This window comes from Rhinatrema bivittatum, chromosome 2 (assembly GCF_901001135.1).
Source record: "Rhinatrema bivittatum chromosome 2, aRhiBiv1.1, whole genome shotgun sequence".
NCBI classification, from domain to species: Eukaryota; Metazoa; Chordata; class Amphibia; order Gymnophiona; family Rhinatrematidae; genus Rhinatrema; species Rhinatrema bivittatum.
The window spans coordinates 69,463,524-69,490,768 of NC_042616.1; the positions used below are offsets into that span (position 1 = coordinate 69,463,524).

The 27,245-nt window shown below is 45.7% G+C and overlaps 1 protein-coding gene across 2 annotated transcripts in view; it reads right to left on the bottom strand.

Annotated features, from left to right (window-relative positions):
* C2H1orf35 (chromosome 2 C1orf35 homolog) overlaps positions 1 to 27,245 on the bottom strand; it is a 106,737-nt gene that overhangs the window by 72,764 nt on the left and 6,728 nt on the right. Inside the window, exons 2-3 of one of the 2 annotated variants that reach the window (XM_029588291.1) lie at positions 11,757 to 11,837; positions 776 to 874 (exon numbers count right to left, since the gene is read on the bottom strand). In XM_029588291.1, coding sequence (XP_029444151.1) covers positions 776 to 869 — 94 coding nt within the window. In that variant the 5' untranslated portion in view covers positions 870 to 874; positions 11,757 to 11,837. The remainder of the gene's footprint in view (positions 1 to 775; positions 875 to 11,756; positions 11,838 to 27,245) is intronic. The other variant, XM_029588292.1, reaches the window with a different exon arrangement.

Sequence of the window (27,245 nt, forward strand, 5' to 3'; positions counted from 1 at the left end):
ACTTCTTCCCCCCCCAGGCAGGAAACAGCTGTGATCTCTCTCCATGAATAGGGACCCCCCGTGGCAGCAGGAATTCTTCCCAGGCTGAGGCCCGAGGGTGGCAGCTCTTCTTGGTTCGTGGAACACCTCAGTGGCTCCTCCCATGTCCAGTACTGCCACAGTTCTCCCCACGCAGGTCCCACCACAGGAAAAGCAGATCTCCCCAGCTCACTGAAAGAGGCGCATGGCTAAGCTGTGACAGTCTTACAATGATGTCACTACGTTCTGGCAGCTCCCTCCCCTCCTGAGCTTGCAGGGCCTCCACAGCAAAGAGACTCAACAGCTTAGCTATTTTGCTTCCCCGAGTGTTCCCCGCTTCAGGATTGCTCGGATCTTCCATTCCCATTTGCTCACTCCTGCCCTAAGCAATACAGTTTTTAGCAAGTAACATGCATAAGTGTTTCTGCTTGCTGTGTGCACTTCTCACATACTGCATAGGATACAGAAGGCTTCTCAGCTAATTAATTTTCAAATGTATTAATGACCAAAGAGGATACACAGGAGTGTACAGGAGGAACATAAAACAAAAAAAGGACAAACAGTCATAAAACAATCAGAATTAATTAAAATTAAACACCATTTTACCATTATCCACCTCAGAGACAGCTGGGCCTCTTTCTCTGTTTAAGTACAGCTACAGGGCTTCTCAACTCTCTTGCCACGGAAACTCACAATAAAAGCTGGAATGGTTGAAACCATTATGCAGTGGTTAAAAAGTAAAAGGAGATATTCTTACCCAAGTAGTTTTCTCTCTGTTTATCTGTTTTCACATCATCCCAGTTGAACTGGTCTTGTCCTCCTCTCACACCTCCTCTGGAGGACCCAAACATCGTGACTGCGGAAACAAATCTACACTGTGAAAAACTGAAGCAACCCTCAGTGTCCCCATCTCTCTGCTCTCTCCCTGCCAGCCTGGCACTCAGCAGTGTCCTCAGGCTCCACACTACAAAGAACAGGGGAATCAATGCTGGTCTGCCATTCGGCTGACTCCTATAAGCAAGAACAAGTCTCCACTAAACCACACACTGTCACATACAAACACTAAAGGGACTCTGTCAACTCATTACAGTCAAGTGGTTATGTCCTCTAGCCACTAGATGGAGACAGAAGAAAAAAAGCTCAAAACTGATGTCATTCCTCTTATAGGGGTCTGGTGTTGCCTTTAGCTCTTCAGTATCCTAGGTCAAAGCTAAGACAACCAAAGGCAATTGTTTGTTTTGGCTTCCAAAATCATCACAACAACCAAAATAAAATGTAGCCAAAAAAAAACCTCACTCCATGATCATTAAACCCAGGAATAAGTCAATCCCCTCACCAAAGTCACAATTAGGTCAGCTACTTTCAGAATGGGTAATGACGTACTTACTGTTAGTTTTTTGAATTTATCAGACTGAGAGCCCTTGATCATCACAGCTTGCCTGGCTCAGTTTTAAATAGATCTGGCAAGACTAAAAGAATGGAAATTAACAGGTAAGTTTAAATTTCACCTTCCTTATCGTCCATGCTAGACCAGTCCAGTCAAGTGGGATATACCCAAGCTCCACCCAGACCGAGTGGGATAGCTCTTTTGTCCTGCACACCCACTCAGAAGAGTTTAGCAAGAAATGCAGTGGAGACAAGGGAACTGCCCTGCCATTATCCTCTGGAAAGACAGGTTCTGACTGTGCCTACTGCTGGAAGACAGAGAGTAAAAGATCATCCTCCAGACCAGATGGCCAGGAGTTAACATTCCCTGCTGTGGAATCTGACTCTATATGGGACTACAAGGGTTATCTAGATAGGATGTAACCTGTGAGTTCAGTTTCCATCTTCCTCCCTGTCTATTGTGCTAATCACATGAACACAATCACCTGTACAGAATCAGATAATTGTGAACATGTTTATTGTTTTTCTATTTTCCCGAGTAAGGAATCCTTTCAAGTGGCCACAATAGAGTTCTGAGTCATTTCTGCTGCACAATGTTTCTCCTGGAGGCATGGGGGAGGGGGGGGGGTCCCTGCTGTACACATCTTGTTCTGACCCTGAACAAGTAGATTGGGTCAGATTGGTACCAAGAAGAAGAAAAATCTATTATCTAAGAGAACGCCCTTGTCCTCGTTGAACAGGCTCATCGGTCCTCTAGAACCTGCAAACTCTTGCTGGAGCAGGACAAAGTGCTCATCAACATAATTCTTCCTGAAATCGATGCCTTAGAAATCATTGTGCTTTAACAGTATGCATCAATGGACCAAAGATCTATCTGAGGAGAAAATGGTCACCTACAAACATCTCAAAGATAATCTACAACAGACTTGAGAATGGCTGTTCCTGCCCTATATTACCTGACTTTCTTAGTAACATAAGTGAGAAAAGCCTGATTCCAAAAGAAGGGAAACACTACCCTCTGAAGAGATACCATTTCATTTAAAATTAACAAAGACCCCTGTGGTGAAACAGGAGTTTTGCATACTTTGTGGTTTGTTATTCTGCCCTGTGATACTTTTCTCCAGTGTTGGCCTGCAGGAAGTGTTTGACCTCTGCACTGTAGTTCAAACAAAGGTTTAGGATGTTAGCTGACTCAGGAGGCTGGAATAGCACGCATCCCTTGGTAACCCTGAGGAAGCTGTGAGATTTACATCCTGCAGTGGCATTGGCCAGAAAGCTATTACTAATTAGAGGGTCATTAGTCTGGACTGACAGTTAATTATTTGTGCACTGATTGGCCCCTACAGACAGAGAACTAGCCCTGAACGTGCTAGAAAGCTCTAGTCTAGACTGAGTGTATAGAAGGAGCAAATCTCTCTGTTGAGGCCCTGTTCAGCTCATATAGACAGCCATTTTCCTGACCTCCCCAGGCCCTATTAAGTAATGAAAAGTGTTCTTTAGCTGTTTAATCCTTGTTTTATCTGTTCCTGTTGCAGATAGGAAAATTGGTTCTTACCTGCTAATTTTCGTTCCTGTAGTACACCGGATCAGTTCAGACAGCTGGGTGTTGCCTCCCCTCCAGCAGATGAAGACAGAAAAGTTTTTGACTGACACGGCCCTTAAGTTGAGGTGCCACCTGAAGTCCGTCAGTATTGAACTGTACCCAAGCCAGATGAAAGGAATACAACTCACACTATGTACAAATTCCCCCCCCCCACCACCCCCCGAACGAGCAGAGGGAAGAAGAAACTTTGGAAATTTAATAAGAACTGTTACCCACACAATACACCTACACGGAACCAGAACCTGAAGCCAAACACTGAACGAGTGGACTGTCCAACTTCCCTAACCCAGACTCCCTGGGCGGGAGTCTGGTGTACTACAGGAATGAAAATTAGCAAGTAAGAACCAATTTTACTTTCCCTGTATGTACCCGGATCAGTCCAGACAGCTGGGATGTACCAAAGCTTCCTTACAGAGGGTGTGCCCCACCCTCCCCCGGGGGCTTCAGGATGCAGCGACAGGGAATTCTCCTTCCTCCTCCTCAGGCTGCGCAAGCGTAGCCAAAATAGCCTCCATTCCCACGCTCAGCCGGAACAGGTCCTCGGGGCGGGGGGGGGAGGGGGGGCACAGAGGAATGCCTCCCAGGCTCGCAGCCAGAAATCCTTCCCCGCACAATGGAACTGGAGGTACCCTCTCCCCCGGGGAAACATTCCGCACATAGGCCGGTGCATGCGTGGCACCGCAGGCCACACCATGCGGCATGGCAGCCAAGGGGATATCATGGGAGTAAGGCTCTGGAACGGCAGAGAAAAAGAAGAAAGCCTTCCCGAAGCGAGTCGGCGGCAACGGACACACAGCCTAACTCAGCAACGCTACAGCTTACCTCAATTCACTCCCGGCTAACAAAGGATTCTATTTTTTTTTTTACAGCGATTTTTGGCTCCTGACTCTCCCCTGCAGGGTGAGTGAACCTGGCTCCCCGGTGTAAACCCTGGCAGCTGCAACAAGTGAGCTCCAAGGTCTCTGACCCCCTGCTCAAATGCCTCGGTACCAGAGGGAATGGTTCCATCAAGTCTTGACTACCCCCTGGGAGGCTGTAGAATCTATAGATTTCTTTCTGTTTTTTTTTAACTTTCTTTCAGACTGCAGGATTTTGCACCTCCACTATCTGCTGGAGACAGAAATACTGACAGACTGCAGGTAGCACCTCAACTTAAGGGCAGTGTCAGTCAAAACCTTCTCTGTCTCCATCTGCTAGAGGGGAGGCAAAACCCAGCTGTTTGGACTGATCAGGGTACATACAGGGAATAAATGTTTTTGCATTCACTGTTCTTACTTTTTGTTAATAAACTTATCAGTTTGTTAACTTTCCTTGTTTTGGACTAATTTAACGATCCCGGTATTGTTTGTATTTGGTATGTGAGTGCATTTCTAGGAACTGTGTAACTCTTTGGTTGTGTAGGGCCCAGTGTCCCTAGAAACCACCAGGCAGGGTACTTATAGGGTCATAGGGTCCCAGTGTTCCTATAAACTTGCAAGTGGGGTACTTGTCCAGAGGCAAGCCAGAAACCAGCTGGCAGGTTGCAAAGTGAAGGAGCATATATGCAGGTGCAGGAAGGCCTGGCCTGTGCTTGGCAGGACCCAAGTGGCCAGAGAGCTGAGGCATTACGTGACAGCCACCAAGAAAATTGACGTCAACAACACTTAAAAAGACGCTACTCTATGAGGTTTGAAAGGAATGGAGGCTAGATCCATTTACAATTAAGCTACAAATGATTCGCAGACTATGTTTTTAAATGAGAATGATGCGAGAATGGTTATACAGATCCTAGTGGAATCTTCACTAGATTACTTTAATGCTCTTTATTTAGGACTACCTCATACAACTTTACGAGCACTACAATATGTGCAAAACGCAGCTGCTAGAGTAGCGCCTGGGACTCCTCTGTGCCAACATATCTCACCTGTGCTTATGAAACTTCACTGGTTACCCGCAGAATGGCGGAGAAAATTCAAAATCTTAGTATTGTTCTATAAAGGGCTTCCACGCTTGGTGTCCAGAAACTTTAATATGGCATTAAAGCACTATTAACCTTCTAGATCATTAAGATCAGCTGCTCAATGCCTACTTAGTGTTCCTTCATTTAAGCACATTAGGCTAGATGAACACATTTTCTGTGTGCAAGGATCATCATGGTGGAACAACTCAACTCTAAGACTAAAAGAGGAGCAAGTTCACTGCTGAAATTTAGGGAATCATTAAAGTCATATTTGTTTACAAAGGACTTTAACTTGCCCGATGAGAAGAGTATATAGAATGTCCTTGATAGAATTACTTGCAGCTTAAAGTTATAAGGATTCAAAATTGTCTTTACAGAAATTGCAGCTTATTATTGATGGTTTTATGGTTTTAATATTTTAGTTGCTCTTATTTTTACTTTTGGCTTTGTTTAATCATTTTAACCAAGTTATTTATGGTATTTATTTAATGTTCTATGTTTTATCTAATTATGAATATATATTTGTAAACCACTCAGAATTTTAAATGGGCAGTCTATAAGTTTTGTAATAAATACGTTGAAGAGACCTTCTGCAGCGAGGGCGTGCATTCTTGATTCTCCAGAAGAAAGCATCTCATCTAAGAGAATAGTGAGAGAACTTCCATGACTCTGTCCCTTGCGGCAAGCCATAGCCAGATTCTGCTCTCTGCGAGATTTGTGGGTTTGCCTTTATCCCAATCTTCCTTTCTCAGCCGAACTGTTATGCAAACCACTATACTATCAAAACTTGACTATTGCAACTCACTGCTAATAGGCCTTCCAGCTTCCACAATCAAACCCCTCCAAATCTTACAAAATGCCATGGCTCGCATCCTTACAAACTCAAGAAAGACTGATCATATTACTCCCATATTACAAAACCTCCACTGGCTACCAATCACCTATCGCTCTCAATACAAAACACTCACTATCATACATAACACGCTATATAAAAATAACTCCCCCTGGATCGAAGATATGCCACACTTCCACCAGGCCAACCGTCCTACCAGAAACTCCCTTGCGGGCACCCTCCACACCCCTTCACTCAAAATTGCTCACCTCACAAACACCAGAGCGAGAGCCTTCTCCATCGCCGGCCCCACCCTTTGGAACTCCCTCCCCACCGAGCTCCGACTAGAACCTTCACTTAATCAATTCAAAAAAGGAATCAAGACCTGGTTATTTAAACAGGCCTATCCCAACGCCTCTCAACCCTAGCATTTGACTTCTCCTCAACACTCATTACTTCCCTCTCCCTAGTACAGTGTCCCCCCGCCCCCCTACACACCCTCCCTCCCTCACCACCCCATCCATTTTATGGCTTCCTGATATTCAGTCACCACCTCTCCTTCCCATCGCCACCCCCCCTGCCCCCCTGTACAGTTCCTACCCCCACCCCGCCTCCCCTTTGCGCTTCATCCCCCACCCCCGCGCTACCCCCCACTTTGTCGTCTCTTGTATATAATTAATTTATGTCCAACCTGGTTAACCACATGTAATCTCATTTAATAGCTGTGGCGCCCGTTGGCTCTACAGTAAAGTTGTCACCTTTTAACTTCCTATCCTTCCTCCATCTATCATTGTAATTTCCTTTCTCAGTTGTCTGTAAACAGACATGATGTTTTTTACGAATGCCGGTATATAAAAGTTATAAATAAATAAATAAATAAAATAAGAATTTACTGGTTTTGGAGTTTTGCTGGGCTGATCTGAACTCCATGTGAGGAGGTACCCATCTGAGCCCTAATAGGGCAAAAGCTGCTTCTGCCAGTGCTTATGCTTAAGGGTCTCAAGAGTGTCAGCTCAAAACATCTGAATGATGATGGCATCGGTTATGTCAACTGCTGCTAGGTCTTGCAGGGAAACTCTGTCCCAGACCAAATATGACTCACAAGGGTAGCTGAAGGCTACTAGATTCCCTCAGTTTATTCACATTAGTTAATGGTATTACACTGGCTGTCACCAACCAGGCTGCTTTCTACCTAGTTAGAGCCAGTATTTCTCCGTCAGCCTAGAACAGGATCCATTGGCTCTCCATTAGGACTCCTGTCCCTGCTACAGCAGACCCAGATCATAACTCCCCTTCCAATCTGTAACGCTCATGCCTATGCTGCAAAATAACCATGAAGGAAACTCCAAATCTATTCCCTGCAGGAGAAAAATTATGAAAAGCTACTTGCTCAAGCTCCTTCTAACCTCCCAAGAGAGAGGAAAAGTAGCCTTGTGACACGGGTCTACTGGATATCGCCTTACATAGAAACATAGAAATGATGGCAGAAGAAGACCAAATGGCCCATCCAGTCTGCCCAGCAAGCTTTCACACTTATTTTTCTCATACTTCTATGTTACTCTTGACCCTTATTGGTAACTTTTTGGTTCCAATTTCCTTCCCCCCTGCCATTGATGCAGAGAGCAGTGCTGGAGCTGCATCAAAGTAAAGTATCTAACTTAATTGGTTAGGGGCAGTAACCGCCGCAATAAGCAAGCTACTCCCACTCTTATTAGTTTACCTCGCCTGTGCAATTGAGTCCTTGTTGGTTGTCATTTGAATATAAATTCTCTTTTCTTCATTCCCCCTTCTGCTGAAGCAGTGAGCTGCACTGGATATATATTCCAAGTGAAGTATCAGGCTTAATTGATTCGGGGTAGTAACCGCCACAATAAGCAAGCTACTCCCACTCTTTTTTGTTTACCCAGACGGTGCAATTCAGTCCTTGTTGGTTGTTGTCTGAATATAAATCCTCTTTTCTTCATTCCCCTCTGCCGTTGAAGCAGTGAGCTGTGCTGGATATGTATTCCAAGTGAAGTATCAGGCTTATTTGAGTATGAATTGAGTGAGATGCATGTGGGTCTGTGCTCAAAGTACTACATTCAGGTATACTGCTGTAGAGCCTAATACCTACCAAACAGTTCATACTAGGGGCAGGCATGGAAACAGGAGATCTAAACATCAGAAATAAAGCCTTGAGCCCTTGAAGTCCAATGCCATACAACCATTTTCATCTTTGAATACAAGATAACTTCCCTACACTCCAGAGACTGAGATAAAATTAATTGCTGTTTGAGATAAACATCAGTCAGCCTAGGGGTTCAATGCTTGCATAACTCTGGCTGTAGCCATATGGCTTTCATGCTCTGACTCAGCCTGAATAGTCAAGAGTCTCTCCATGCATAAGCAGGGCTTTACTACCTGTTGACCAGTGGGTAGCCAGGGCCATGTTTAGCACAAGGGAAGAGCTCAACAGCTATCAGTAAGGGATCTAGAATAATACATCTGAGAAATATCTGGTAGTAACCCCTAGAGGAAATGAGGGGAAATGCCCCTGTGTATATATGTGGGGAACGCCTAAGAAGAGGTCTGTTATTCTATGTGTGGAAACGAAGAATAGAAGAACTCACGGCACCATCTGCTGGAGACAGAGAAATACTGAAAAGCTGAAGGCAGCACCAGACCTCTATAGGGGGAGTGAAATCAGCTTTAAGCTTTTTTTTCTCTATTTTCATCTGCTGGGGGGAGGGGCAAACCACTTGTCTGGACTGGTCTGGCATGTATGGCAAGGAATTCTATTTGATGATCTTTTAGTTTTAAAAGTTTTCATGCTTCAGGGTCATTGTTTCACCAACTTACTCTATATACAAATAAAATAAACATGATTCAAAGAGCTGCCAGCGGTTCAGAGCACACTTTCAGTTTATTTATAGTCTTCACCTTGCTCCTAATTGTAAGCAAAGATGGAATCTGGCATCATGAGCCTTCACTCATATCTCCCACATTTTGTATCCCTTGCCAAGTTACTTTAGTCCAGTCACTGCAGCGACAGTCCATAGCCGGTGGTCATGCACCAGGCTCCTTCCAGAGCCCTGCAATCATAGGTTCTAATTCCAGCCACAAGGTGTCATGCAAGGGAACAGTACATGATGGGGGGATGAGATACTGATGTGCTCCAATAAGAAGACACACCTTAGAAAGATTGTGTCTGATGATATCAAGATAACAAATCAGTGAAAATCCCCAAGCTAAGGAGGAAGTGATGTCACCTGGTCAAATGGACGCTTTGGAACTGAGCTCCCGCATTAATCTTGTGCCATCCTCGTTTTATGTTGGTGGATCTACCTCACAAAGTAATGAAATCGACTAGTAAATAGCTCCACTACCACAGAGATGTCCATTCAAAAGAAATCAGTGACAAAGCAATTCTCCTATGCAAATGCAGTTGTGCTGATGGAGGAGGCGGCCTCTGAGGGCGGAGTAATGGCAGAAAAAGTAACTGAAGTAGGCCACAGCGATAAAGATGACGCACTGGTAAAAACTAATTTAGATTTCAGTGGGTGCCTAGAAAATCTCGAGAATAGGTCTCAGCACAGGAACCTTTGTTTTTATGGAGTGCCTGAGGGGCCCGAATTCAGTGACTGCCTAACAGAACTGGATAGAACCCATCGATCTTTAGGACAGCCCTGTGGAAATCGCCCACAAATTAATGTATGCTTTCATAAGTTCTCTTAAAAAGAAAACATCTTGTCGCTAGCCAGGAAATGGCCAAATTGTTTGGAAGTGGCATCAAATTGAGGTATTCTAAGACCTCTCTCCTATAACACTCAACAGGAGGAGAAACTTCAGAGACATAATAGCGGTCCTGATAAAAGATAAAATATCGATGGCTCTTCCCTTTTGGCCTCTGTTTTACCGTCAATGAGACATCAACGTGTGCGAGCATAGTGGAGGAGGCCAGCAAGATTGTGCATGCAGCAGGTCTGTCACTCTAGAAGCAAGCTCCGAATAAGGGATCTTCATCGTCGCAGATGAAGGAAGGACCAGCCATTTGGCAGCATGTGTTTAATGGAGGAAGGAGGCTAAGATGGCAATCGGGGGGGGTTCCTCCTCATCTAAGGAAATATTTACATGAAGGTTTGAGGCAGACTTGCATGTTGCTGGCTTATAAATGAGCGATCTAATTGTTAAAGCTGTTTTCAGGAGTGAAAAGACAGTTTGCACTTTCAGGTTAAATTTGGGTTATAGCGCACTGCAATAAGTTAGAGAGGATGGATGCTTAAGTTTTCATATGGAAGGGGGGCCCTGGATTTCTGGGACAAGTTTCGTTGGGCTTGGTGACATCATTCCTTGTGATGGCGTGCTTCCACCAGATAGAGGTTTGGACACCTAAATGGGGGCGTGGAGAGGAGGGAGTAAAATGGTTGGAGCTTGCTTGGTAAAATGTTTTTTAATTACATTGTTTGGTTGAGTCAGGGATTATTGTGTTCTACCAGAGGGTTCATAGAGAATCTAGTAAAAAATGATTTGGACTTTCTAAGATATGGACTTTCTAACATATAATGTTCATGTTCTTCTGAAATGAGATAGCTATAATGAAAATTATATCCCTTAACGTTAAAGGCTTGAACTCTCCACAAAAGCGGAGATTAATGTTGAGAGAAGCAGAATATTTGAAGGCAGATATTTTACTCTGTCAAGAAACTCACCTGTGTAAAAGAAATGAAAGTCTATTAAGATCAGGATATTTCCCACAACCATTCTTTGCATCATCCACTGTTAAGAATAAATACTGTGGGGTGGGTATTGTATTCTCAGAAAACTTAGTAGTGGGCATTAGGTCTGTCATTAGAGATCAAGAGAGGAGATATATAATAGGGAAGATACCTGCATAATGAACTGTATACTTTAGGGAATTTGTATGCACCTAACACTGCTCAAGGACTTTTTTTTCTTATTCTCTCAAAAGCCCTGTCAGAGTGGGTAAAGGAGCACCTGATTATAGAGGGTGATTTCAATTTGACAAAATATCCTTACTTAGGTATCCCTAGTGGGGAAAGAGTGACTGCATGACAAAAAAGGCTTAGGTAAAGAGCTTAATCTCTGATTGGGAGTTAGTTGACAATTGGAGACTGTGTAATCCAATTACCCGCAATTATACATTTTTCTCTGGAGCACACACACCATACTCACATATTGATTAATTTTTAGTTGATAAATCCTTGATCATAGTTTCAGATGCTGATATGGGCCAGATAACCTGGTCCGATCATGCCCCAATCTGGGTCGCTGTAAAATGTACTGGAGCACATGGAGGGAGGTGTTTTTGGCGGCTTAATGATAGCCTATTGAGTGATAAAGATTTTGCTAAACAACTGCAGGCTGTCATCCACACTAATGACACTGGTGAGGTTTCCCCAGTAATGTTATGGGATTGTTTGAAGGCAACTGTAAGGAGTAAACTCATTTCATGTACCTCATTTCTTGAGAGAGAAAAGCAAGTTTGCTTACCATAAACAGTAGATAGCAGGACAAATTAGCCATACTGTATGGGTGACGTCATGAGGCAGCACTAGGCAGAGCTGTCGCTCAAAGCTTAAGGCTTTTTGCCCTACTGGGAATGTCAGGTAGTTCCTGTGCGAACTAGCCTTCTAGAAGTCTCCTCAGTTCATATCAAAGCGAAAAAAAGTCATCCAGAGCAAGTAGAGATGCTGTCCATGGAGGTTTGGCGGGAATGCATAGCTAATTCATCCTTCTATCTATGGAAAACACAGTTTACGATAAACTAATTTGATTTTTCAGTTGATATGCAGGCTGAATTAGCCATGCTGTATGGGGAGCTCAGAATCCCCTAGCTGGGAACTGAAATACATACGGTATCTCACAGCAGGTCAGCAAAAACTCACAATTTCTTGACCCAAGCTCACATGTGCAGTAAAACATCACAGTGACACCACATACAAAAATCACAGTGGAAAGTGCAGGACAAGCAGTCTCACCTAATAGTGATGGCAGCCAAGGATCTCAAGGTCAGTGCTTCAACGTCCAGAGGTTGCTAGTTGCGATCCTAGGAAGGCTCTCTGTGAGAATGTTTAGAAATGCAAAGGAAAGGGAAGCATTATACTAAATCAAATTAGGGGTGGGGTTTTGGCCCAGAATCTCCCTCCTGCTCTTTTGGGCTTTTAGCTCTATTGGAACTGGGCTCTATTGGGGCTACAGAAGAAAACTGGTTCTTACCTGCTACTTTTCATTCCTGTAGTACCAACGGATCAGTCCAGACTCCTGGGTTTATTCATCCCTGCCAGCAGATGGAGACAGAGAAAAGCCTCGCTGACACTGCTTGATAAGCCCTGGTGCCACCTGCAGTAGATCAGTATTAATCTGTACCCAAGCCAAAAAACATTATGTGCCAAAACTTGCTTAAAACCTTGTAAAAAAACTTGTAATGTATGAACAAACTAAGAACAGAAGCACGCTGAAAAGGATTATAGCTGAGCGGAAGACTCTCCCCCTCCACCCCGGGTGGGTTCTAGACTGATCCATTGGTACTAACGCAAATTAGCAGTTAAGAACCAATTTTCTTTTCCCTGTACGTACCCGGATCAGTCCAGACTCCTGGGATAAACCAAAGCGACCTGGAGAGTCCCACTCGCAAGACACTTTCACCAAAAGACTGGGAATCCGAATTTCCCAAATCCAATCGGTAATGCCTCGCAAAAGTATGCAGCGATTTCCAAGTCACCGCCCTACACATCTCCTGCGGAGATACCAACTGAGCCTCCGCCCACGAAGCCGCCTGAGCCCGAGTTGAGTGGGCCCGCAAACCCTCAGGAACTTGACAGCCCTTGAGAATATACGCTGACCCAATAGCCTCCTTAAGCCACCTGGCAACAGTGGCTTTGGAGGCATGGGCACCTTTCTTCGATCCGCTCCATAAAACAAAAAGATGATCCGACCACCTGAAATCATTAGTAACCTTGAAATAACAAAGCAAGGCCCTGCGGACATCCAACAGCTTAAGCTCCCGAGCATGCTGCACAGAATCATCCAACTCTGTAAACGCTGGGAGCTCGACAGGCAGAGACCACCTTTGGGACAAAGGAAGGGACCGTATGCAACATGACTCCAGAATCATGCCTCCTGCATGACAAAGCCTGCAATTCAAAAATCCTCCTGGTGGAACAGATGGCCACCAAGAAAATGACCTTGAGAGTCAAATCCTTAAGGGTCGCTCTCCGAATTGGCTCAAATGGAACGTCACACACTACTCGCAGAACTAAATTAAGGTTCCAGGGGGGACAGAGCTTCCGCACCGGAGGCCGCAAATTCTTAACTCCCCGGATGAGAAGATAAGGAGTAACCCCCAATCTTCCCTTGCAAGCAGGCTAGAACTGCTACCTGTACCCTAAGTCATTGGTTCTCAACCTTTTTTCTGTCGGGACACACCTGACAGATGGTTCTCACATGCGTGACACACTGACCCATGATCGTCATGGGGATAGATGTAAAAGTACAGTTTGCATCCACGGGAACCCCCCTGACCCACAATAATGGATGTAAAGCAGAATTATGACATTCCCCATACAACTCACCCTACAAAAAAGATATCCTGGTTCTGGTGTCATCTCAGTAACAGCAACTCAAACTCCTTCTACTTCCAGGCTCAATAGCATGTCCTCTTGAGAAAACACAACAAATTTGACTGATACAAACGCTTACATGCTAGTAAATAGCTCATCTTGGTAAAAGACACAGAACCAACCTAACATACTCCCAGGATCTGTAGTAATGCACATAAACTAATCCACAGTTACACCTCTATTATGGAATACACTCAAACAGGAGCAACCCTATCTATGAAAAGGCAACACTACAAATATTAAATCAGGCCCTAAAAACCAATACACCTCTTATTAGGAAAACAGAACTAGCAAGCAGCTATAGATCCCCACAAAGAAATAATTTTAAAACTATACTAATAAGTAGAATAAATGTTTCAAAACAGCTATGAAGAGAATAACATCCAACAATTAAAAACTCATAAAACTATTAAAAATTCTCCAAACACCAATAACATATTTCAAAAAAGCAGACATCACATAATATTAAATAATTAAAATGGCAGTCAATCAAGAAAAATAAACTTAAAAAGCCACCTTTACTTACCCCTTCCAGCAGCTCTCCTACTCCCCTTCCATGCAGGCCGTGGCACAGACCAGAAGCAGCAGTAGAAGCTAAGCTCTATACTCATGGTCCTCTTCCTTAGTGCCCTTGTCTCTCACACACACACACCATACCAGTCATGCCCCCATGACCAGTTTCTGTCTCTCACACACCAATCATCTCCCAGTCTTTGACACACACACACACCATCACCTTCCTGAACAGTTTCTCTCATGCCATACACACACACACACACACAGGCTTCCCACTCCCATGTTCTACTTACATATATGGGCTTCTTACTCTCATAATCACTTTCACTGTCTCTCTCTCACACACACACACACACACATATTCACCAGTCTCTCACCCCCATGTTTGTTCTCTCCACATGCACAGGCTTCTCATTCCCATAATCACTTTCTTTCTCTCATACACACACACACAAACCAGTCACCTGACCTCTCTCATGTACACACACACACACACATAGGCTTCCCACTCCCATGTTCTCTTTCAGATATACAGGCTTCTCCCTCCCATGCTGTGTCTCACACACACCCAGGTTTCTCACTCCCATGCTCACTCTCTTCACATGCACAGGCTTCTCATTCCCATATTCACTTTTTCTCTGTTACACACACATAAGTCTCTCTCTCATTTCCATGCTCGCTCTCCACGTGCACAGGCTTCTCATTCCCTGAATCACATTCTCTCTCTCACATTCACACATACCTGTCTCTTTCTCTCACACACACCGTCACTTTACCAACCAGTCTCTCTCTCTCACGCATGCAAACACACACACAGGCTTCCCACTCCCATGCTCTATCTCACATAATCAGGCTTCTCACTCCCATCCTTTCTTTCACACCCCCCCCCACACACACACACACACACACACCAGGCTTCTTACGCCCATGCTTTCTCACATACCCAGATTTCTCACTTCCATGCTTTTTCTCTCTCTCACACACACATCAGTCACTTCCCTGACTAATGTCTCACACTCTCACATACACATCAGTCATCTCCCTGAGCAGTCACTTTCATTATCTCTCACATACACACACACATCAGCTCTCTGACCAGTTTCTTTCAATCACACACATGCTCTCAATCAGACACAGGCTGGCTGCTTCTCTCTCTTTCTCTCACTCACTTCCTCTCTCTCCCCCCCCCCCCACCCCCCGAGCACAAATGGTAGCTGCAGCAGCCTGCTCTTCCAGCCCCCGCAGGGCCAGAAAAAAGAATCCCATCGGCCGCGGGCGGCTCATGCTGTTGTCTCCTTTCCTGATCACCGGCTGCTTCGATTGCTCGGGGGCTGCTGCTGCTGCCGCCGCTGTTTTTCCATGCGGCACGGCTCTCTCTCCTTCCAGCACACCGCGTATCACTTCCTGTTCTGGGTCGGGGGGTGGGGAGAAGAAGAAAAGACCAGCCGCAGATACTACTGCTTCTTCTACCACCGCTGCCATTCCCACTGGGCTTGAACTTACTGATAGCCTGGTGGCAATGGCAGCAGGGAAGGAAGAGCAGCGGGAGAGACCGGGAGCACGCGACACACCTGCCGGTGCTTGCCAACACACTGGTGTGTTGCGACACACCGGTTGAGAAGCACTGCCTTAAGTGAATTAAAAGCAAGGCCTTTAGCTAAACCCTCTCGTAGGAAAGACAATATGTGAGATATCGACGCACGAACCGCCTGTATGCCTCTGTCGGTACACCAATCCTCAAACACTTTCCAAACCCTAACATATGAGAGGGAGGTAGACTGCCGCCTAGCCTGCAAAAGCATAGCAATCATCGGCTCTGGATATCCTCTCCACTTCAAGCGTCGTCTCTCAAAAGCCAAGCCACTAGACAAAAGCGATCTGCCTGGTTGGAAAATACGGGCCCCTGATGGAGAAGATCCAGAAGATGTCCACAGCTAGACCGACGAGATCTGTGAACCACGGTCGATGTGGCCACTCCGGAACTACTAGGATCACCTTCCCAGGATGCCTCTCTATGCAGCGCAACATCTTGCCCACTAGAGGCCATGGAGGGAACACATAAAGAAAGATCCCCCGAAGCCAAGACACTACCAGAGCGTCGACCCCCTCGGCCCCATATTCCTTCCTGCGGCTGAAAAACTGAGGAGCTTTCACATTGAGCCGAGTCGCCATCAAATCGGCGTGAGGACAACCCTACCTCTTCCGGATGCCCAATTCCAACTCGCCTGGATCTAAGCTGACGACTGAGAAAATGGGCCTGGACGTTGTCAACGCCCACAATATGAGATGCAGCTAACTGAACCAAGTACAGTTCCGCCCAGAGAAACAGCTCCTGAGCTTCCAAGGCCACCCCCTGGCTCTTGGTGCCACCCTGACGATTGATGTAAGCTACCATCGTCGCATTATCCGACAGAACCCTGACCGATCAATCCTGAACGAGGGGGAGGAAGGCTCGAAGTGCCAGCCGCACCGCCCTGGTCTCTAACCGATTGATAGGCCACGAGACTTCTACTGCTGACCAAGTGCCCTGGGCCAACTGGCGCTCGCAGACCGCCCCCCAATCAGAGAGACTGGCATCGGTAGCGAGAGCTACCCAATCCGGGACTCGAGACTGACAACACGCTGCAGATTGGACGACTGTAGCCACCACAAGAGGCTGCTCCGTGCCAACACAACCAGCAAGACTGGTAAATGAAAAGCCTGCAACAGGGCCCTCTGAAGTGGGTGCATATGTGCAAAGGCTATCAATCCCAGAAGCTGCAAAAAATCCCAGGCTCGGGGCACCCTCGACACTAATAAGCAGCGAACTTGTGACTGTAGCTTGATCATTCTCTCCTCTGTGAGAAACACTTTGCCTTGCCTCGTGTCGAAACGAGCCCCGAGACAGTCTAGGTCTGGGACGGCTCCAAATGAGACTTCGCCCAATTGACCACCCAGCCAAGAGACTCTAGCAGACGAATAACTTTTTGTACCGAAGAACGGCAGCCATCCAACGATTTCTCCTGAATCATCCAATCGTCGAGATAAGGGTGCACCAGCACCACCACGTGCCGAAGAGCTGCTGCCACCACCACCATTACCTTGGTGAACGTGCGAGGAGCCGTGGCCAGTCCGAAGGGGAGAGCCTGGAATTGGAAATGCTGACCAGCGCTGCGAACCTCAGAAAGCGCTGATGATCCGGACAAATGGGAATATGTAGATACGCCTCCGTCAGATCCAGGAAATCCAAAAACTCCCGAGAGTGCACCGCCACAATCACTGAAAGTAAAGTCTTCATTCGAAAACGCGGTATCTTTAAGGACGCGTTGACAGACTTGAGGTCCAGGATGGGCTAAAACATGCCCTCCTGTTTCAGCACCACAAAGTAGATAGAGTAACGACCCCTGCCCCACTCATGCAGGGGCCGTTACTCCATCTACTGGGAGGCACTGGGATCACTGCCCCCAACTCGCACAACCTGCACAAAGTCTCCCGAACCGCGCAAAGCTTCGCCGAAAACCCGCAGGGGGAGACTAAGAATAGGTCGCGAACGGGACGTGCAAACTCTAACGCGTAACCATCTCTTATCACCGAGAGGACCCACTGATCCTGCGAAACCTTGGTCCACTCCCCGTAAAACTCTGCCAGTGAATTGGCTCACTTAATTGGGAGGACTTGACCCCAGCAGCTCCCCCAGCCATGGGGGCCCTGAAAGGTCTCCAGCCGTCCCGAAAGGACTGACCCAATTTGAACCCTGAGGTTGAAAAGGTTTCTGCAACTACAACACTATGGGACCTCTAGAAGGATGAGATCGTCTGCCGTCCCTAAAACGCGACCGGGACTGAAAAGCCTGACGATTCCTAGGCTTGTCCTCCAGCAACTTGTGTACCTTCGTTTCACTCAACTGCTTTATCAGCTGCTCCAGCTGCTCCCCAAACAACAGACGATCCTTGAAGGGCAACGAACCTAACTGGGCCTTAGAAGACACATCCGCAGACCCATGACAGAGCCACAGCAAATGTTGGGCCGCTACAGTGGAACTCATAATTCGAGATAGCGAATGCACCAAATCATAAAGAACATCAGCTACATATTCAACCGACGCCTCCACGCGATCTGCATTAGACATGTCAGATCCATGCTGTGTCTGCCCGTCTTGAAAACTCTGGACCCAGCGCAAACATGCTCTTTGCATAAAGCCTGAGCAAATGGCGGCCCGCAGCCCCAAGGCCGCCCCCTCAAAGACTCTCTTGAGATGAAGCTCCAACTTCTGATCCTGAACATCCTTAAGGGCCACGGCACCCGCAACCGGAATAGTAGTCTTCTTAGTGACCGCGGAAACTCCCGCATCAACCTGCGGAAGCGCAAAAGGCTCCAAGGTTTGCTCCGGCAAGGGGTAGAGTTTCGACATCGCTCTATCCACCCTCAAGCCTGTGTCCAAGGAATCCCACTCACGTTCTACCAACTGCCGCACAGACCTATGATAAGGAAAGGTGGAAGAATGAGCCCTAAGGCTATTTAGGACAGAGCCCGTCCCATCCATCTCCGGAACCTCCTGAGGAGCTTTCAAACCCAGCTCTACAAGAACTTGAGGAAGCAGAGGCTCCAACTCCTCCCTCCGGAACAAACGGAGAATCTTGGGGTCATCACCCTCTGCAACCGAAGGTGTCCCGATGTCATCTCCCTGATCGAAGTCAGGGGATCCCAGATCCTGTGCTGTCAATGCTGACGCTGCCCCTGATGGAGGGACCAGGAACTCTGAGCCCTCCATCACCCCCTCCCCCCCCCCCGGGCTGGGCAAATGCGGGCCCCCAAGTCACGCGACCGCTTAGACCCTGACGTACCCCCCGGAGGCTGAGGGCACGGACTCAGAGGTATCAGAGGTAACTGTGGGTACCCTAGACCTTCCTGCTGCACCAGATAGACTTGATGAAGCAGGAGAATAAAATCAGGTGAGAAGGGGCACGAACCTGGAACTAAAATCGGAACCTGATCTCCTCCAGGCCCCTGAGGCAAAGGGACCTGCTGATTAGCCCCCCCCCCCCCCAGGAGAGCCCCTGCTCCTCTAGGGGGCTCAGATGGACCGGGGAGAGCCACAGAGGGAGATCCCCATCCCCTCCCCCTCCAAACATGGCAGCGCCAAAATAGACGCTGCTCCCGCCATGAGGGAGCCGACAGAACCGGAATCAGCAGGAGCTTACATAACCGGCTCGACTGCGGCAGCTGCGTGCTTATCAAAGCGCCGCCTTTTGAGACTCTCTGGAGGAGATGCCGGCCCGACCGAGATGCGCATGGACTGCCCCACACATGCAGCAAGCCGAGCCGCGATCCATCCTGATCAAAAACAAAGAAGCAAAAAAAAAAATCAAAACAAAGAACCGGCACGACCAACGGGGTGGAGAGGGGGGCGTCTCCCCAGAGCCTTACCACTCAGCCGTCCTATTTTTTTTTTTTTAAACTTTACTAGAAAATAGCAGGGAAGTTCCTCTCCTAGGGCTGAAAGGAGCTGTCCAGCTCAGATCAGTCACAAAACAATAAGGAGAGAAACCCCTGAAGAAGAAAAAAAGGGGCTGAAAGCCGCAAGACCGGCCTCGTGAGGGGAGGGATCTGGACCACCAGATATACACCCCATGGAACAATTTGGACCTCAGCTGGTCCACCTCAACCGAACAGGGAATAGGGAACCAACCCCCTGGGAGGAAGGCTCACCCGAAAATTTAAACAAAAGACTGCAGGTTTATGCACCAGCCATCTGCTGGAGACAGAGAAATACTGATCTACTGCAGGTGGCACCAGGGTTTATCAAGTAGTGTCAGCGAGGCTTTTCTCTGTCTCCATCTGCTGGCAGGGATGAATAAACCCAGGAGTCTGGACTGATCCGGGTACATATAGGGAACATTATTCTTCACTCACAACTACTCCCTCTCATCTATCCAAGCCATTGCAGTTACCATCCTCAGTCAGGATCACGACCGTAGCTCCCTCTGGAACTCAATGTAAGTGCATCCCTGAGTCTAGCCATTAAAGTGTCACGACAGCATGATGGCTGAGACCTCTCTCCACTGTGGGGCTGTCAGTGCTACATCCCCAGCCCTGGTTAGGCTGAGGAGCAGCTCAGGAATGAACCCAAATCTCATTCTTCTACTGATTTCTGAGTTCCACAAGATATGCACAGCACTGTAGAGATACACATAAAGGACAGCTTCTGCTATATAGAACTTATAACACAAAAAAACATAAGAGGTTACAGGAAATGTATTTATTACAGTGAACAAGGATAAAACTGAAGTAGTAAGATGTGGAAGAACCAGGATTTAAGATTTAAAAGCAACCTTAAAAAGGTAGATTTTTAGGCATTACTTAAATGTGCAGTCTAAACAACAAACCATGTGACCTCTCAAGTTCTTCCTAACTATATTCACACAATCACCAATCTGATAACTATATTGTTACAGTGTACACTGGTGTCCAGTATCACTTATATAAGCAACAACCATACATTGATTATAACTCAGATTTCTGTGTATACCACTTTTAATTTAATACATGTGAAGTGTAAGTGCTCCCAAATGAAATATTTTTAAATTTGTATATTTTAATGATCTTAGCTTTTTAGACGATGTATTAAAAAATAACTTGGATCATTTTTGTAAAGACAACTTCCTCCTTAACTTTCAACTCAATTTTCTTGCTTTTAGAGAAAATCTCCGTATTTATCTTGTTGAACTGCAGGACAAAGCCATCGCTAGTCTCGTTTGATCTATTTCTGCGAAAAATGGGGCCATCTGCCCAACATTCAGGGCTGGTGTATTAGGAACCCTAGGCAAACCTTACAGTTTGGTGCCCCCTCCCCATACACAATTTTAAATGATGCATTTAACACATATTTTACATGAAAAATGACATTCTGAGGTAAAATTAATATACAAGTTATTGTGATAATTTCATGCACTGTTGTGATGCCAACAAGAAAACTTTGCATCTTGGAATTCATATGGCATCATACCTATTGTGATATATTTCGGCATGGTCCTCCCGTATCAACACAGTACTATCTGTCAACACTCAACCCTACCTATGAAAAAGAATACCACAAATATTACACCAGAATCTAAAATATCAATACACCTCCTATCAGGAAAACAGAACAGGCCAAGCTACTACAGATCCCTACAGAGAAACCACATGCTAAAAGAATGCTTCATCTCAGTCTTTGCATGCAGAACACAAACTCTCACCAAATACAGAATAAAGCCACATAAAGTATAAATAGAAATGTGCAGACAAAAACTGAACTGTAAAACGCATCACGCCAGACTCTACAGTGCAACAATGGAAAAACATTTCACCATACCTCATGAAACGATCAATAAAATCAAGATATATAAATCATTAATCATAATCATACTAATAAAATAATTTCAAAACAACTGATGAACAGAACATCAAATAATTAAAGACTCATGCAAATTTTGAAAGCTTTAACAAACACCAATAAAATATTTCAAACAGCAGACACATCACATACTACCCAATAATTAAAATGGTAGTCAATCAAGAAAAAATGAACTTAAAAAGCCACATTTATTTACCCTCTCCAGCAGTTCTCCTACTCCTTTCCCTTGCAGGCCATACCAGAATCAGCAGTAGCTGCTGAAGCTGTCCTCACAGTCCTCTTTCCTTAGGCACCACAACCAGCCTCTTCTCTCTCTCACACACACAGGACCAGTTTCTGTCTCTCACACACCAATCATCTCCCCAACCAGCCTCTCTCTCTCACACACACAAGCCAGTCATCTCCCTGATCAGTCTCTCACACACATACACGTCACCTCTCTGGCCAGTCTCTCTCAATCACACAATGCTCTCGCTCTCTCTTACTTACACACAGGCTTTCAATCACACACATGCTCTCTCTATTTCACTTACACATAAGCTCTCAATCACACACATGTTCTATCTCACAAACAGGCTCAATCACACACATGCCCTCTCTCACAGCCTCAAGCCAGCCAAAAACATGCTCCATCTCTCTCGCACACACACAAGCACCCTCCCTGTCTCACATATACACCACACACATACAGAAGCACCCTCCCTGTCTCACATATACACCACACACATACACGAAGCAACCTCCCTGTCTCACATACACATTACACTCTCACAGAAGCACCTTGCTTTCAGACTTGCATGATTTTTCACTTTTACTAAACACCGTCCTGGGATGTCTAAAGGCTGATCTTGGAATAGAAACTGACACACATTACACTGTCCCCATCTATAATGCCCGGGGACTGGAGAACTCTCTAATTCTTGTTGAAGGGCCGGTAGATGTGAATGGACCCACATATCTCTCAAATTCCTAGCTCTTTTAAAAGACTCTCGAAAAACTGGGTGCATATGCAGGAGAGGCCAGTGTTTGGTGATGCTAAGTTTAAGACATTGTGTTTGAGGTGTGAAAGGCAAAACACAAACTGTTTTGTCCTCCTTGTACGGACTTGTCGATTGTAGTAAAAGGTCTCTGTTGGCCCATTGAGTGCGTTTGTAAGCTTTTTTAATCATTGTAGAAGGATACCTTCTATGAACAAATCTGGTTTTCATGTGTTCAGCTTGTACCCGGAACTCTTCTAACGTACAACAAAGACACCGGAAGCGCAAAAATTGACCCACTGGAAGGTTATCCCGCATATGTCGGGGGTGGAAAGAGGAGTAATGTAGAATCATGTTACGATCTGTGGATTTTCGGAATATAGAAAATTGACATTTACCTTGGAACAAGGCAATCTGAATGTCCAAGAACAATATGCTATCTTTACTATATTGAAAAGTAAACTGAAGATGAGGATTGTGTGTATTAAGCCACTCCATAAATTGTTGAAGTGCACTCTCTGAATCATGCCAGATCATGATAATGTCACCTATGTGACATTTCCAAAGATAAATATATGAATGGAAAGGGTTATGCATCAGCTACTGTTTTTCAAATGTAGCCACATATAAATTGGCTAAATCTGGAGCCATGGTGGCAACCATGGTTATACCTTTTATTAGTTGGTAATATTGTCCTTGGACATCAAGTAATTCTGTTGTAGCGTTATCGCCGCCAACTGTCAAAATACTGCCAGTGTCAGGCAGATGGCCCCATTTTTTGCAGAAATAGATCAAATGAGACTAGTGATGGCTTTGTCCTGCAATTAAACAAGATAAGTGCGGAGATTTTCTCTAAAATTGGGTTGACCGTTAAGGAGGGAGTTGTCTTTATAAAAATGATCCAAGTTATTTTTCAATACATCGTCTAAAAAGCTAAGATCATTAAAATATAAAAATTAAAAAATATTTCATTTGGGAGCACTTACACTTCACATGTATTAAATTAAAAGTGGTATATACAGAAATCTGCGTTATAACTAATGTATGGATGTTGCTTATATTAGTGATACTGGTCACCAGTGCACATTGTAACAATATAGTTCTCCGATTGGTGATTGAATATATTACTTAAATGTGGCCAGAAGCAGCACGATGTTCTAAGTATACAGGGCAGAAAAATGAAAAGCACAGAGTCAGGAGCTGGCAGTGGAAGATGGCACACAGATACAAGAAGTTACCTAATGAACCGAGGTCAAAAGGAGGTATGTCAGGGGAGATAAGAAAGGAAAAGTAATAAGGACTTACAGAGTGAATGTAGAAGCTTGAACTTCATGCAAAATTCAATGGGGAGTGACTTTCAGAAAGGGTCACAATGTCATAAAATATCTGAAGAAATTACGTAGAGCCATTTGATTTTGAATAGTCCATAGTGGAGATAACGGGTTCAGAGAGACCTGTGAGGAGCAGACTGTAATAATCTAAGTGGGAGGCACTAAGAGTGTGGATAAAGGTTTTGGTGTTGTGCTCAGTGAAAATGTATTATAGTAGTATGAGGAATATCTACAAATGTCAGTGTTGCTTGTCAAGTTAAATAGTTAAAAAGAAACAAAGAAAGGAGAAATTACTACTCACCTGATAATTTCCTTTTCTTTAATGAGGGCAGGTTAATCCACACCAGTAGGTTATGTACCTCTACCAGCAGATAAAGACGGAGCAAAGTTGACATCATGATATATATACCCCTGCACTGACATCTCTGCAAAAGACAACTGTGGACAACTAAACAATACATGAACATAACTATTAACAGACAACCATTCAAGTAATCAGTTAACAGAAAAACACTGAGCTCAGACAAGGAGTGTAATATCACTAACCTAGGGACTGGATCTGACACTTACCAGTAATCCCTGGAAACGCAGCCGCTCAGAAGGACAATATCATCACCATCAGGCAGCCAAGGGTGGGAAGGTGTCCTCATTTAAAAAAAAAGGGAAATTATCAAGTAAATTGTAATTTCTCCTTTCTTAGCATTCAGACAGGTTAATCCACACCAGTGGGAAGTACCAAAGCTACTACCGAACACGGCAGGAGGCTGCCCACAGTCCGATCAACACCACACACACGATGCCTGCAATCTCCTGGGCCTGCACATCCAGATGGTAATGCCTGGAAAAGGTGTATAAAGAGGACCACAGCACAGCAAATCTCGACGAAAGACAACAATCTAATCTTCGTTCATGGCACTGCCTGAGCCTTAGTGCAATGAGTCCTAACCTGAGTAGGCAACAGCTGCTCAGCATCCATAAACCTCCTTAATCCAGCAAGCTATCATAGCCCGCAAGACTGAGGACCCTGTTTACTCTCACCATGGAGTATAAACAGTCGGTCTGTCTTCCTGAGAGGTTTAGAATCCTCCAAATACCTCAAGATATGCCTCTTGAAATCCAAGGTCTGTAACAGGCAATATTCATCTGCATCTCTCTCCTTATCCAGAGTCAGCAGGGAAATTGATTGATTCAAGTGAAAATCCGAGACCACTTTTGGCAAAAAGGAACGGTACGCAGCTGTAGGCCTGCAGTTTGGAGACTCTATGCGCAGAACAAATTGCCACAAGAAACACAGTCTTCAAAGTAAGTAACCTCAAGGTGAAGCTACGCAGTGGTCAAAAGGTGGGACCCACCAAAAAATACAAAACCAGATTAAGACTCCATAAGGGCAACAGTAACTGCAAGGGAGGACGAAGATGCTTCACCCCTTTTAAGAACTGGGCCACATCCGGATGGGCCGACAAGGGTCCACCATCCACCTGACCTCGGAAACAGGCAAGCACTGCCACCTGTACCTTCAATTAATTAAGGGCCAACCCCTTAAACCATTCTGCAAAAACTCCAAAACAAGTGGGATCTTAACTGTATGAGGATGAACCCCTCAATCTTCACACAAAACCTCAACACTCGCCAAACCCGAACATAGGCTAAGGAAGTGGAGAACTTTCTCACTCGCAGCAAAGTGGCAATCACAGCAGTGGAATATCCACGCTTCAGCAACCGAGCCCTCTCAGGGGCCATACCGTAAGACAAAACCGAGTCAGATCTTCATGAAGAACAAGCCCCTGCCATATCAGATCCCTGTGGACTGGTAGTCGATTGGAGAGTCCACCAGGAGCCTTTGCAGATCTGCATACCATGGCTTCTTGGGCCAATCTGGTGCCATCAGAAACACCATCTCCGTGGGACTCTTGATTCTCTGAATCATTCTGCCCAACATGGGCCACAGAGGAAAGGCATATAGAATCTGGTCTTCCAGCCACTCCTGCAGAAGGACATCAATGCCCAAGGGCTTTAGATCTCTCCTGCATCTGAAGAAGCGAGGAACCTTTGCATTGTGAGATGTTGCCAGCAATTCTAGAAACGGGAGACCCCAGCGGTACACTATGAGCTGGATTGTCTCGTTTGACAATTCCCATTCTCCTGGATCCAGATTCTGTCTGCTGAGAAAGTTCACTCTTACATTGTTTTTTCCTGTAATGTGTGAGGCTGAGATCTCCTGAAGATGTTCTTCCGCCTATTCCATGAGAAGGATTATATCCTGTGACACTTGCTGGCTCTTGGTTCCTCCCTGGCGATTGATGTAAGCCACTGTCGTCACATTGTCTGACATTAACCAGACTGTTTGACCCTGCAAGCGGTCGACGAATCGCAAGCATGCCAACCAAATGGCATGGGCTTCCAGCCAATTGATGCTCCAGAGAGATTCTTCTGTACTCCAGCGCTTCCAACTTCTGACAGTGAGCCCCCCAATCCTGGAGGCTCGCATCCGTCTTGAGTGCTAGCCACTCTAGTGTTTGCAGGTAAACTCCCTTCCTTAGAGGATCTGTTTGCAACCACCACTGCAATTGGATGCTGATCTCCATTGGTAAGGGAAGCCGTATCGACTCAAACGAGCAAGCAGTGTGCGCAGAAGAGGACGCATATGTGTCCTTGCCCACGGAACCACCTCTAGGGTGGCTGCTGTCAACCCAAGCATCTGTAGATAAGACCACACCATCGGGCGTATTGTTTCTGTTAACAGTCACACATGCGCCATCAGCTTCTGAATGTGGATCTCCGGCAAAAACACCCTACCTTGCATCATGTCGAAACAAACACCAAGATACTCCAGTATCTTGGATGGCTGTAGATTGCTCTTGGCCAAGTTCACCACCCAACCTAGTTCCTGTAGCAAGGAGATCATCTTGCATGAGACCTGAAGGCTCTCTTTCATACTCTTGGCCCAAATCAGCCAATCATCTAATTATGGATGGACCAGAATGCCATCCTCTCTCAACACTGCCACTACCACTACCATGACCTTGGAAAAGGTTCTGGGCATGTTGGCCAAACAGAAGGGCAGCGCTTGAAACTGATAATGTCACCCCAAACAGCGAAATGCAGAAACCGTTGATCCAGCCGTATAGGAATATATAGGTACACCTCTGCCAAATCCAGAGATGTAAGAAACTCCCCCGACTGTACTGCCATTATCACTGAGCATAAGGTTTCCATGTGGAAACAAGTCATCCACAAATGACAGTTGACTCCTTTGAGAACTAGGATGGGGAGAAAGGAACCTTCCCTTCTTGGGCACAATGAAATAAATGGAATATCAGCCTGTATTTTCTTGTGACATACGCACTGGAACTACAGCCCGCAGGCTGAGGAGTCTTGACAGCGAACACTCCACTGCCTGCCTCTTCTGTGGAGAATTGCAGGGAGACACCATGAAAACGTCCTGTGAATCACTGAAAAACTCCAGAGCAAAGCCATCTCTACCTCCAGAACCCACTGGTCTGAAGTGATTTCGACCCACCTCCGATAAAAAAAGAGAGGAGACTTCTTATTTCCTGTTCCCTGAGGTAGGTTGGCACACCTTCATTGAGAAGTTCAGGGGGCACTGCCACTCGAGCCTGCGCCCCATCTGGACTGCCTGGGCCAAAAA